General features: G+C 65.9%; 2 protein-coding genes across 7 annotated transcripts; both read left to right on the top strand.

Annotated features, from left to right (window-relative positions):
• The first annotated feature begins 1,895 nt into the window (after positions 1-1,895).
• CIRBP (cold inducible RNA binding protein) lies at positions 1,896-8,817 on the top strand. Of its 6 annotated transcripts, none has more exons than XM_047100794.1 (8): positions 1,896-2,028; positions 5,135-5,243; positions 5,324-5,430; positions 5,532-5,685; positions 5,778-5,859; positions 5,946-7,719; positions 8,357-8,489; positions 8,663-8,817. In XM_047100794.1, the coding sequence occupies exons 1-6, from the start codon at positions 2,005-2,007 to the stop codon at positions 6,070-6,072; spliced, it is 603 nt and encodes a 200-aa protein (XP_046956750.1). In that variant the 5' UTR covers positions 1,896-2,004; the 3' UTR covers positions 6,073-7,719; positions 8,357-8,489; positions 8,663-8,817. The 6 variants fall into 6 exon arrangements, with proteins under 6 accessions (XP_046956750.1, XP_046956748.1, XP_046956749.1 ...); XM_047100796.1 differs by having other exon boundaries at positions 1,897-2,028; positions 5,946-6,016; positions 6,423-8,489; XM_047100798.1 differs by having other exon boundaries at positions 1,899-2,028; positions 5,946-6,016.
• Positions 8,818-9,630: 813 nt separating this feature from the next.
• Positions 9,631-12,017, top strand: FAM174C (family with sequence similarity 174 member C). Its single transcript, XM_047100791.1, has 3 exons — positions 9,631-9,929; positions 10,863-10,979; positions 11,605-12,017. Coding segments are annotated over exons 1-3 (417 nt in total). The 3' UTR covers positions 11,606-12,017.
• The last annotated feature ends 988 nt before the right edge of the window (positions 12,018-13,005 follow it).

The raw sequence follows: 13,005 nt of genomic DNA, 5'->3' as shown, positions 1-13,005 counted from the left end.
CGTCAACACTAGTACTGGGGACACAGAGCTGGAAGGGGCACTCTGCATTTATGGCACTCCAGGGTTGCCCCAGGCAGGAGTCCCTCTGCTCCCCGCCCCCCCCCCACCTTGTGCCTGCAGGGAGCCTGTGTGGGGCCAAGGTCAGGACAGTGGATGGGACACGTGGGGGTCAGCTCCTCCCACCTGGGGGTGCCCCTGCATTTCACAGGCACCTGACGTGGGTCCTACGCACGTGCCTGATGGGTGCCCGTCCCTGTGCATCTGCCACCACACCCGTGCCGAGTTTCCCAGGTAGAAAGGAAGGGGTCGGCGCCCGGATCTCCGGGGCACCGTGAGTGCGGGAAGAACAAACGTGTGTAACCCAAGGGGCAGGACGGGCCTCCCACCGGCCTCCTGCCCTTCCACGGGTGGGCCGCGGGGCCCACCCCACAGTCCCCCACATCACATACTCCTGCACTTGGTGCGGCCTGTGGTCACCAACACCGGCCGTGCACCGCCTGGCCCTTTGCGTTCCTGGGATGCGAGTGTGACCAGGGTGTGAGAATGGCGGCCTCCGCATGCCTGGGCCTTGAGTCACAGGGGGCTGCTCCCTGGTGGGTGGGTACCCCCGTCCCCAGCGCCAGACATCCTCCTCCACTGTGGACACCCCTCTCCAGGAACAGGAGGGAAAGTGAGGCCAGGAGGCAGTCCCCTCCGGTTCCCCAAGGGACCGAACAGCTGCTGCCTCCAGGAGCTGATGTCTGCCGCAGGAGACCCTGGCCACTGATGGATGACACGTGGTGCGCACTTGTGCCCACCCTGCGGGCATGCGTCACGCCATCAGTCACCGGCACATATGCTCTGTGAGCCCTGGCTCGCCCAGGTGCCACACACCAGACCTGTCTGTGACTGAGCCCACACCCCTGCCCCTTATGCACATGCTTGAGGTCCGCTTGGCTCACACGCAAGGGGTCCCTCGTGTTCCTGCACACGGAGTACCATGCAGGCGGGTTCCCATGTGCGCACACACACGTGTGCGTTCCCTGCACACACTTCCATACCCGCACGCGCACACAGCCCCACTTTCGCGTCCACACAAGCGCAGTCCCCAGCCATTACCCATGACTCCGCAGCTCACGGGCACACATGGGCACCACACCTGGCAACGCGCACACTCATCCAGTCTCCGCTTCCCCCTCCCTGGCTCTGGGCCCTGCGGATTTGGGCCGGGCGGGCCGGCTGGAGTCAGCCGGGACGGTCCCACTTGTGCGCCCCCGCCAGGAGGCCTCCAGGTGCACGGTCCCGGCCCCCGCCTGGCCGGCCGGGAGGGGGCGATAATTACGCGGCCTGAGGGTCCCCCCCACACACGCGCCTTTCATCCCGGCCACGCCCGTCCGGGACCCAGACGCTCATTACCGCCTCCCGCCCGGTCATTAACCAGGGTCGGGGGAGGACCCGGCGTCCAGCGGCCGGGCCCGGCGGGAAGGCGGAGGGGGCGCCGCGGGAGCGAGGTGACCCCGCCTGGTCTCCAGGGCGACGCCTGCGAGTGGGGCTCTCAGCGCCGGAGGTGTTGGACCTCGGGGGGAGGGGGGGGAGGAGTGGTCTCGGAGGCAGGCACGGCGGCCGCCCGGGGAGAGGCGATTTGTAAAAGCGCCGACGGGGGCCTCACGGCCTAATCCCAGTCCCGCCGGGCAGGCGGCGAGCACTGCGCGTCCGGGCCGCGAATAGCAGCCTCTCCCGTGCCCCGGGCTATTTTGAGCCGCATCCTCCCAGCCCCGCCACCACCGCCACCCCATCCCCGGCGCACTGGCGGAGGCGCGGGGGCAGGCCCGTGGGCGGGACGAAGGCTCCCCCCCCCCCCCCCAACGCTGGAGTCCGCGGCGGGACCCGGAACCCCCGGCTGGGGCGACAGCGAGGCCGCAGCGCCCCCTCGCGTCCGCGGGGAGAGCGTGGCGCAGCGGTCACAGAAGCGATGAGGTCTTCCCTACCTCCTGGGAGCCCCCCGCCCCCACCACGGCTACGCAGATGCAGGAAACCACAGAAACACAGGTACGGAGACAGGCCACACACCTGAGACGCAAGCTCACAGTTTGCACACAATGCCCAGAGCAGGCGCACCTGGCGACAGGTGTCCCCAGGTATGGGTCCATTCTGTGATGGGAACCCAGGACAGTCGTGGGCAGACGTGGAGACTGGTAACCCGGCAACGGACTGGTAGTAAACACTTAATAATAGCGTGCTGGCGGAATGAATGAATGAATGAATGAACGAACGAACAGAGCACTTCACAGAACCAGGAGAAGGCCGAGTCACTACCACAGAACAGTGGGTGTGGGGTCCTGGGGGCAGAGGATGATTCCAGGCCACCTTGGCCTGGACTGGAGCAAGGAGCCGCTGACCTGACTTGCTAGGGGAGCGCCTCAGAAAGGCGGCGGGGCAGAGTTCCTGGGCTGGGCATACCTGCCCCCAGCTCCCCACCCCCCTCCACGGGCGGCGGAAGGCAGAGGGAGCTGAGAGCTGATGTCTTTTTTTTGCTCCTTTTAATAACCACCCTGCGTGAGAGGCTGACGCAGCAGGCTGTGTCTGACGGGGGTCTATGGGAGGGCTGTGGCATGGGGCGGGGCTGGGCGGTGCAGAGGGGGTGGCGATGACTCACGAGCTGCTCTGGGAGAGTGGGTTCCTGAGCTGAGGAGGGGTCCCAGCAACCTTGTCATGGGAGACCGTGTCCTTGCCTGTGTCCCTTCCTTTCTCAGCTGGACCCACCTTAGGGTGGGAGCAAGTCTGAGGCCTGGAGTGGGGCTGGAACTTCTCTGGGGTGGGCAAGAAAGTGTGTGTGTGTGGGGGGGGTCCTCTGTTCCCAAATCCCCCCAACTCTTCTGCATAGGGTCCACCCTCTGGAAACATTCTAGAACAGAACTTGGGCAGTCAGAGTTCGTCACCAGTTTGTTCCACCCCACGGAGGGGTCCAGGACCCCAGGAGACAACATAAGCCAAACCAGGGCAGGCAGCAAATGGCAGTCACAAGGCAGTTCCCATAAAATGGACTTGGGACACCCCAGGAGCAATCTGGGGGTGAGGGTCTCTGCAAAGCTGGTTCGCCTTGTAGCAGAGATCTTGGAACCCCCGGACAGAGACAGGAAAAAGCCACAGGGGGAGGAGCAGAGCATTGCTCGCCGACCCCCCTCCCCCCCCCGCCCCCACCAGGGGGAGCAGAACTAAGCCCTGGCAGGAGGCTGCAGCACATACTGGAGGGCTGAGACGAATGTCGGGGTGCAGTGCTGGCCACAGTGGTGGGGTTGGGTCCCAGGTTGGGGTCAGCCTGCAGTCTAGAGCTGGAATGCACAAGCGTCTGTCAAGGTGAGTGTAGGGGTGCGGGCGCCACGCCAAGCAGAAAAGTCAGGGTTGGGATGGAAGTTAGGTGTGGGTGCTGGTGGAGGTCTGTAGGCAAACTAGGCTGGGTGAAGTTGGGGTGCCCCAAAGTAGGGAAGTAAGAGGAATTAGGATCTTGGGGAATATTGGGGTCCATGAGGTGGGACTGTCTCAGTCTCGGGGGTTTGAGTAGGCCTTGGGGCCAACCAAGTGAAGCGGTGTATTCATTCAGGAGCATGGGATCCTGGGAGTACCAGGGTATGGGTTGTGTGGGCAAGTGTATCAGAATGATGCCAGGATTCAGATGTCCTGACAGCTGGGGCTCCGGTGGGTATGGGGACCTGGCGAGGCTGACACGTCAGCGCTGGCTGGAGCACAGCAGGGGATCCCCAGGAGGTTTGGACCCTTGGCCTCCAGAGGCCCTTTTGTTCCCGGCCTCTGGCCAGGAGGTGGGGATGGGGGCGGGCAAGCAGAAGTGGGTCAGCCCCGCCCCCTCGCGCGCCGGCCCCGCCCCCCGCTCTCGGGCGAGGGACTGCGGCCGGGGCGCGTCCCCACCAATTACTCCGCCCGGCATCCGCGCGCCCCGGAGGGGGCGGAGCCAGGAGAGGCCCGGCCCCCATCTCATGAATATGAGGTGCGGCTGCGGCCCCCGAGCCCTCGGATTGGCTGGCGCGGTGCAGGGGGCGGGGTCCCGCGGCGGCGTACTTAAGGCCGGTCGCTCGGCGCCCCCCCCTCACTCGAGCGTTAGGAGGCTTGGCTCGGTGTGCTGCGCCTTGTTCCCGCCTGCGTCAGGGACCTTCCCGGCTCAGTGGTGAGGGCCCTGGCGGCACCGGCTCCGCGAGCCCGGGGCGGCGAGCGGCCTGCGGCCGGCCGGAGGAGGCGGGGCGGCGGCGTCACGCCCCTGGGCGGGGGCGTCGCCGGGGCGGGCCCGGGGTGGAGTCCGCCCCGCCGGCGGCGATGGGCAGCGGGACACCGGGCCAAGCTGCGGCCGGAGGGCGTCTTTCCCTCGGGCCAGGCCCTCCGCGAGCGGGACGCCACCGCAAAATGGCGGCCGCGGGCGCACAGCAGCGCCCAGCGAAATGGCGGGAGTGCTGGGTGCCCGGATGAAGTGGCGCAGGGCGTGCGCGGGGCGCATGCGCGCGGCAGTGGGCGGGGCCACGTTGCGTGGCCAGGGCCGCCGCTCCCGGTTTCCCGCTGGAGGAGCGCGAGCGGGACACAGTTCCGCGTCTGTCTCTGGCCTGTGTCTCCGGAGCCCTTGGGCGGGGGTTCCCCCAGCCCGTCGAGTCGGTCCAAGCTGGCCTCGGCCCCACACGTCAGGCTCCACGTCGGAGCCTCTGCCCGCGCTCAGTGCCCAGTCCCCCACCCCTCTCGGTTGCCCTACAGTGGACCAAGCACTCTGCCACTCCCCACCCGGCGCTCAGGGTGGGAGTCAGTCTGACCCCTCGTACAAAGCGGAAATCCCGAGGTGCGCCCGGCCGGTGCCGGCGGAGCCCGACGCCTGCGTTCAGTGTCCAGCCTTAAGCGTCCCCTGAGGCCGGCAGCCGCCGGGTGAAACCGTGGAGCCCCGCGGTCTGCGGGCGGAGCTGGGCTGTGCACGGAGGAGGGGCCGGGGGTCCAGGAACGAAGGGCGCGCTGGGGATTCAGAAGTCGTAGGTGTGGGTTTGAGGGGGCAGAGGGGGCGCCCTCCAGGGCTTACCCCGCAAGCCCCGGTGGCGTGTGCACGGAGGAGGGGGGAGCGGCGAGGCCCCGGAGGGTCTCGTGAGGAATTCAACAGCGTTTGCCGCAGGCCGCCATGGCATCAGACGAAGGCAAGCTTTTCGTCGGAGGGCTGAGTTTCGACACCAACGAGCAGTCGCTGGAGCAGGTCTTCTCAAAGTACGGACAGATCGCGGAAGGTGCGGCTGGTGCTGCCGGCGGCGGAGCGGGGCTGCTTTCGGGGAGGGCTGGGCGCAGACTCCGCGTCTCTCCTGTGCAGTGGTGGTCGTGAAAGACCGGGAGACCCAGCGGTCGCGAGGCTTCGGGTTTGTCACGTTTGAGAACATCGACGACGCCAAGGACGCCATGATGGCCATGAACGGGAAGGTGAGGGCGGCCGCTCGGGGTCGCGGAAGGTGCAGAACCCCTTGCTTGCTCCGAGGGAACCCCGCCTCCGAGGATGGGGGAGCACCGACTAACCTGCGCAGGTCTCCCGTTTCCAGTCTGTGGACGGGCGGCAGATCCGAGTCGACCAGGCCGGCAAGTCGTCCGACAACCGATCCCGCGGCTATCGAGGTGGCTCTGCTGGCGGCCGGGGCTTCTTCCGAGGGGGCCGAGGCCGGGGCCGTGGGTTCTCCAGAGGTAAGTGCTATGCTCAGGGCCTGGGGCCCCTGGGAACACGGTGGGGACACTGCCGGCGGGCGCTGACGCTCTCTTCCTGTCCCTGCCTGCAGGAGGAGGGGATCGAGGCTATGGAGGGAGCCGGTTTGAGTCCAGGAGTGGGGGCTATGGAGGCTCCAGAGACTACTACAGCAGGTGAGGGCGTGCGGGTGCCAGTGCCTGAGGCCGGGCCACTCTGCTGCTGTCGCGGGCCTAAGTAGCCTCAAGTGTCTTCCTTGCAGCCGGAGTCAAGGTGGCGGCTACGGCGACCGGAGCTCAGGCGGGTCCTACAGAGACAGCTACGACAGTTACGGTAAGTCACGCTCCGAGGGCACCTCGCCGCCGGGGCCTGCACTGGGAGCTCAGTAAGCCTTGGCGCCCTCTGCGAGCGACACTCAGACTCTGTCACCGTGCTTGCCTCGAAGGGGCGATACTGCCCTCTCGGTCTCTGTGCCAGCAGCCATTTCTACCACAAAACATAAAGGCAGAACCAGAGTGACCAAGAAGGAAAGGGAGAGTGAGGGCCCCTCCCCCCTGCGCAGGCAGCAGAAGTGCATGTGCGCCCTGCCTGCCGCCCCGCCCTCAGCTGGTGGGGGGGGTGGTTTCTCCTGAGGCTGCGGGGCCGTGCCCTCCAGGTCTGGACCCGGGAGCCCGGGAGCGGATGCTGCGTCTTGTCGCGTGCTTCAGTGCCTTTACATGTCCCTGCTTCTTGTTCTCAGCTACACACAACGAGTAAAAATCCTTCCTGCTCAAGATCGTCCTTCCAATGGCTGTATATTTAAAGATTTTGGGAGCTTCGCTGAATCGTTCATGTGTAGTGAACACACCTCCTTGTACCCCACTTTTGTAGTCCTATCCGTTTTGATCTTGTCAAACACAGCCTGACTGCTTCTGACCCCCAGATGGCTTCGTTCCTAGACTACTCTTCTTAAGGAAGCGTTGTCAGTTTTTAAGGGTTTTAAAAATGTTCTGAAAAGTACTTCAGATTTTGGTTTTTTTTTTTTCTTTTTACCCTGAGCCATAAGTTTTTTAGGAAATCTTTGGGGGTTGTGTGGGTTTTGGTTTTGGTTGTGTTGCCTTTTTTTCTTTCTCTTTTTAGTGGGGTCGGCCCGTGAGGTCGGGTGCCCCGGTTCACTTCTCTTTAAGGTTGAATGGACTCTGAATCCGCTTTTTGCCGGAAGCTCAGCAAGCTGTGGCTTTTTTCCAGCTCTGTGTACTGTTTCTGCGTGTAGCGTGGTAGGACCCATGCCGGGGCTGTGGCAGAGGTACCCCGGCCGCCCCGGGCCTGGCCTGTTCGGCCCTTCCGGGCTGTGTATGACGCACAGCAAGAGTTGCAGATGTCCCTTCGAGAGGTTCTTGAAAATGTTTATTTATATTGTCTTTTTTTACCGGAAGACGTATGCATAACCCATTGATGTTGTACCTGAAGCGGTTAAGGAATTCTTGTACGCAGTTTTCTCTGGCTTTACGAAGCCGATTAAAAGACCGTCTGAAACGAACCTTGCTCTGACAATTTCCCTTTCATTGCACAACACACTCCCTGCTCTCGGGTTCGAGGCGGTCAGAACTGAGCGGAAAGGGCAGTTCGAGAAGTAGGTCTGCTGGTCCCGCCTGAGGCTCTCACAAAGCTAGACAGGGAAGGCAGAATAGACAGACGCTGGCTGGGCCCCTCCTGACAGCCGACCGCCATCGGCCCCGGTGAGGTGAGAAGGTGGGCGACAGGGTGGGCAGCTTAGCGGGGGACGGTGGACGCCCGGGCACGTGACGCTGACCCGGACCGCCTTAGCTGAGGAGCAGGCCAGACAGCGGACGGCAGGCAGCGTCCCTGGGCGACCACGGACCGACCGGCTCGTTAGCTAGCTCTGCTGTCGCTTCACGAGTTCTGAGCTCTCACCGCTAGCCTATGGAAGCTGCAGCCCCTCGGAGGACAGAAGTGTTGTGCGCCCAACAGAACCCTCTGAGACGCAAGCTGCTCCCTTGGCTAGCTCATATGTGGAAATAGCCCTGTAATTCGAGGTAACTCCTTTTGCTCGTGTCCGCATCCCTCTTGTCGAGAGCTCATTTGAGAGTAAAGTTCTGTACCTGGGGAATGTTCCTTTGGCTGTTTATCCTTTTCCATTTTTTTTACTTTTTTTTTTTTTTTTTTAATTTTAATTTTTTTAATCGAGCTCGAACCAGAGTCAGATCTGGGCCGTTAGCCCTTCCCCGCCTGCAGCCCGGCGAGCGGCCTGGGCGGTCACGCCACAGGAGTAGGTTTGATCCGTAAGCAGGATTGGAGACCACCGAACGCCCTGCCTTTTGGGATTTTTGTTCATCAATTGACAGTCTTTTCCAGACCTCCGTCCCTCAGGCTCCCAACTAGCTTTCTCTGATGTCTGTTGCTGCCATGAGTTTTTCCCAGAGCCCACACGGTCCTCTGAGCTCCATCCCAGTTGGGCAGCTGGCTCTGCTCAAGGGTGGGACGTGGCCTGGCCCATCCGCAAGGCGCAGGCCCACCCTGGGCACGCCAGCCTGTGACGGGGCCTCTGCCGGGACGGCCCGATGACTAGTTTGAGACCCTCCTAGGAGCTGTGGATGGTTTCAGGGGAGGTGGGGAGGGGCAGATGTGACCTGTGGCCAGGACACCGCGCGTAACGCTTCTTTGCTTTGGCAGGTTGAAGGGAAGCCAGCGTGACTCGGAGGTGTGGCCAGACAGCAGCGATGACCGGGACTCACTGTCCCAGAAGGGACTTTATCTGGAAGCGAGAGCCAGAGGCACAGCCACCGGTCTTCGTACCGTGTCCCCTGTAAGTGGTTCTTGGGGTGGGTGATGTGAGGCTCTCTGGCCCTGCCGCTTGACCCCGCTGGTGGGTTCTCCTTTCCTGGTCTGCCCTCCTGTAACCCCAGTGGGGGCCGGGGGTGGGCAGCATTCTGGGGGGCTCTCCTGCAGCCAGCTCTTTTCTCCCGTTTGTTCCAGCAGGCGCGTCACCGGGGAGGCTGAGGTGCAGCAACTCGAGTTGCTCTCGGAGGACAGGTGTGTGGCGGCAGGCACCGCACCGCAGCCGGGACGCCCCCCTCAACAGGAGCAGGACACGGAAGTCGGATTTGAATAAAGGGCTGGTGTGTCCACACAAATCTGAGTCTGGCTTGGGACGCGGCCGGGGAGCTTGGGTGGGAAAGGGGTTCGGGGGAGTCTGCTGGAGAAAAGCCTCTTTGCCCTTGTTCAGGGCACAAGCTGGCCCCAAGCCGGGAAGACCACCCGGTTCTTTGTTGTCCCCTTGGGCAGTTCTCTCAGGTTCTGAGGGGCACAGGCTCCCTCATCGGAGGCAGGCACCTCTCTCCCAGGGTCTTGGCGCAGTGGCCCCCAGAGCCTCCCACCTGAGCTGCTTGCCTTCCGCCCCCCTCTAGGGATGCAGAGCACTAGGGTTGACCCTTGGTTCCACTGCCTTCGGCCCTCGGTGGCCCCCCTCCACTGCCAGTAGTGGGGGGTGGGGGGTGGGGTGGGAGGATGGCGGCGGGGCGGCCTAAGTGCCCACGGTTCTCCCACCGGTGGGAGCCTCTGGCGCCTCCCAGGGGGAGAGCCCCTGGAGTTCCTGGGGCCCTGGCTGGGACTGAGGGCCTGGAGAGCACTGGGCCCGGCCGCCCTGCGTGGCGCGGCTTCGTCCCCCACGAGGGTCCTTGACACCACCGGACCCGCCGTGCCTTCGGGAAAGCTGCCCCCGGGAGGAGGTGTGGGCTCCGGGGCGGGGCCTGCAGCCGGAGGTGCGCGCGCAGCCCGGGCTGGGCACCGTGGGCCACGCCCACGACCGCCGGGGTTAGGCGAGGTGGGGGCGGGGCGCTCGCGAGAGCTAAGCCCCACCCCCGCGAGCCATTGGCTGGGGCCGCCCCCACGCCGGTGAGTGACAATCGCTCGCGCGGGCGGGGCGCAGCCACCGCTTCCGCCGGGCCATGGGGCCGCGCGTGCTGCCGCCGCCGCCGCCCCTGCTGCTGCTGCTGCTGCTGCGGGCGCTGCTGCTATCGGCGCTGCTGTGCGGGGCCGAGGGGGCCGCGCCCCCGTCGCCGCGCCCGGTGCAGGCCACGCTGTCGCCACCGCCCGCCGTGACGAACGGGAGCCAGCCGGGCCCGCCGCACAACAGCACGCACTCGCGACCGCCGGACTCGCCGGGCTCGCCGCTGCTGCGCTCCTTCTACGTGCTCACGGGCCTCAGCGGCCTGGCCGCGCTCTACTTCCTCATCCGGGCGTTCAGGTGCGTCAGGCGCACGCCGCCCGGCGCGGCCAGTCGGCGTGCGCCTCGCGCCTCACGTGTTGGCCGCGAAGCCCCGCCCCCGCGGGGCGGAGTCGCCGGCGTGGTGCGCGGCCGTCACGTGGCCGGGGTGGGTGGGGCCCGGCGGTGACGTCAACCCCGCCGCCTCCGGACGCGGGGGCGCTGATGCGCCGCAAGGTTGAGGGCGTCCCTCGGCGCCCGAGGTGGGCTTGCGACCCCGGCCGCGGCCTTGTCTGTCCCCTTGCGTCCTTCCCCCCCGGCCGGCCGCGCAGGCCTCGGCTGTGTCGTCGTGGGGCTGGCCGCGTGCAGTTTCTCTGTTCTGCCGCCGGAGAGTGGAGGGCCGTCTCCCTCCCCGCGCCCCCCGCGCTAGGGGCTTCCCCGTGCGGCCTCCTTTCCGTGGCTGCCCCTCCAGAGGCCTTTGTCAGCACAGCCGACCGTGCGCGGAGAGCCCCAGGCAGCCCTCCAGTGACTGCGCTGAGTACGTGGCCCTGGACGCGTCCACGGCGGAAGGCTCCCCTCCCTCTCCCGCGGCGGGGCTGGGGGGTCAGGAGCGGGCCTTCTGCCCGAGACAGCTCTGCTGATGGCGTCTCTGGCCGACCCTCAAGTCCCGTCGGTGCGAGGCCGCGTTGTCACACTCTTCTCTGTTCTCTGAGACGTCCGTCCCGCCCTGCCCCCGGGGTCCCTGGCCCCTGGGCCTCAGCTGTGGGAGCTGCCCAGGGAGGGGCCCGTTTTCTGTCGCTCACGTAGGTGGTGGTTACGAGGCGAAAGAGACACCCACTTTAGGCCGGGAGGTTTCACAGCAGAGCATTGAGGGTCTGCCCGAGGAGGACTCCGGACCGCGGCAGGGTAGGGCGTCAGCCACGCCTGGGACCGCAGCCCAGGATGGCCGCTGAGCGTGCCTGGGTCTGCTTCCAGGTTGAAGAAGCCACAGCGGAAGAGGTACGGCCTTCTGGCCAACACCGAGGACCCCACGGAGATGGCTTCGCTGGACAGCGACGAGGAGATCGTCTTTGAGACGAGGCATCGGAGATGGTAGCTCAGCCCTCCCCTGAGCCTGCAGGGGCCCCGGTCGGAGAGCCAGGGGGGCTGCCAGCCTGTGGGGTCCATGCGATCCCGGTGCTGGCCTTCTGGTTTCAGGTCGTGTGGCCGGGGCCAGGCACACCTACTCCCAGCTCCCATTAGCCGTTTCTTTAAGGTGGGAAGAGGCTGCAGCGCTTGAATCGTGGGCGCTGGCTCTTGTCCTTGGCCTGACCACGAAGGCCGCGATCTGTGTCGGGTGGAGAATGAACTCCAGGGTGCTGCCGACGGGGTGGGTCAGGAAGAGGATGGGGGCCTGGACACACAGTAGCAACAGTGCCTGAGCAGGAGTGAGGGCCTGTCCAACCCCAGTGTGTGGGGGGTGCAGGCCACAGACACGGAGGCGGAGAGACCAGGGCACGGTTCTGGTTTTCCAGGCCCCGGAGGGAGGTACTGGTGTGATCCGGGAACTCCTCTGGGTGGGGGGCCCCTCCCCCCCCCCCCCATGGGCAGGACAGCAGCACCCAACAGGCTGGAGGAGGTAGCTCTTGGTGGAGCAGAGTGGAGGGGCCAGACAGCTGAGGCCTCTGCTCATCACCCCAGGCAGGTGGGGTCTCACCCTGTCCCCTTCACCTTCCAGATGCTCAGGTCAGGGAGGCAGCGTTGCCAGAAGCTCCGGGGAGAGGACAGGAGACGGAACCGGCTCCCTAGCGTCTGGCGTGCCCCACTGACCGCCTTCCGGCTGTGACGCAGACTCCGCGAGCTCGCGTGGGTCCTGCCTAGCTCGCCTACTCTGCCCGAGGCCGCCTTGGCCCTTCGCCCAGACAGGACTGTCGAGGATGCTGGGTGGGAACCAGAGAGGCCCTGGAGGCCTTACACAGGACCTTGAGACTGGTGGGGCCGTGACTTGTGCCGTTCGCCCTCCTCTGTGGGGTGAGGCAGCCCCCAGCTGCAGCCTGCCGGGGGTGGGGGTGGGGCCGGGCGGCCTGAGCGGCCTGTCTGGAAGCATCTTCCCACCGGGCTGGAGACAATAAAGGCAGCGGTGGTTCTGTGGCCGGCGCTCATCTGTGCGTGGGGCCCGACCCTGGGTGCCAACTCGTAAGCGGTGGGTGGGCAACAGAGCGGGGCTCCGTCCGGGTCCCCGTCCTCCCACCTGTGACCAAGCTGGGCTTCTCTGGACTTGCCCCCAGCTGCCCGAAGGCCCAGTGAGGAATCCTACGAGGCAGACGGAGAGACGGGGGAGACGTGCGCTCACCTGCTGGGGTAAAGGCCCAGAGAGAACTCCTGTTCCCGTGTCGCAGTCCTTGCTCGGGCTCCCTGCTCTGTGCCACCTTAAACCCGGAGCCCTGCAAGTGCCACGGCCTCTGGTGTCCCCACCTGACCCTGCTCACGGCACCAGCACCTCCGGGGGTGTTTCCCAAGGAGCGCCGTCAGTAGCGAATGGGGCCGGAGCGTCCTGCGGCCTCAGGACCCCTGTGCCTCCCGTGCCCTTTCCGCCGCCAGGCTCCTGTGGAGGCACTGACGCACCTGGGTTCCCACCCCCGGCGGGGAGTTCGGTGGGTTTCGCTTCGGGCCTTGTCTTTCCTCGAGAGCTGCTCTTTCTGGGTGGATTCCAGCTGTGGCCTGACACCCCGACCCTCTTCAGTTTGGTGGTGGAGAGTCCGAGGGGAGGGGCTGGCCAGCGGCTGCCCAGCCTGAGGTCTCCCCGGCCCCGCCCCGGGGCTGCCCATTGGCCAGACCTGCCACAGCCGTGTCGCCGTGAGGAGCTGCCACCGGGTGGCAGCCTCGCGCCGTCCGGCGTCCCCTGCTGGCCCGCAGAGGGTTGGGTGGGAGGGAGGTGGAGCAAAGCTGTCGTACCGGTGGGCTCTCCGTGTCCCCTGCTTCATCCTGAGCCCTGCCTCGTCCCCGTGTCCGTGGTGGCGTGGGCTGAGCCTGCTGCCTGCTAGGGATCTGTCGGCTCTTGGGCCCGCCCAGCGCTCAGGCCAGCCGGCCCGCCCTGCCACGCCGAGCCTGCCTCCCTGCCTGCTGCCAGGGCGTAGAG

The sequence above is a fragment of the Lynx rufus genome, unplaced genomic scaffold (genome assembly GCF_022079265.1).
Source record: "Lynx rufus isolate CCGP_SWC_20201006 ecotype Redwood Valley unplaced genomic scaffold, mLynRuf1.p SCAF_53, whole genome shotgun sequence".
Lineage (NCBI taxonomy): Eukaryota > Metazoa > Chordata > Mammalia > Carnivora > Felidae > Lynx > Lynx rufus.
Note: the sequence above shows the minus strand (reverse complement) of the source record. Positions and strands in the feature narration are given on the sequence as shown.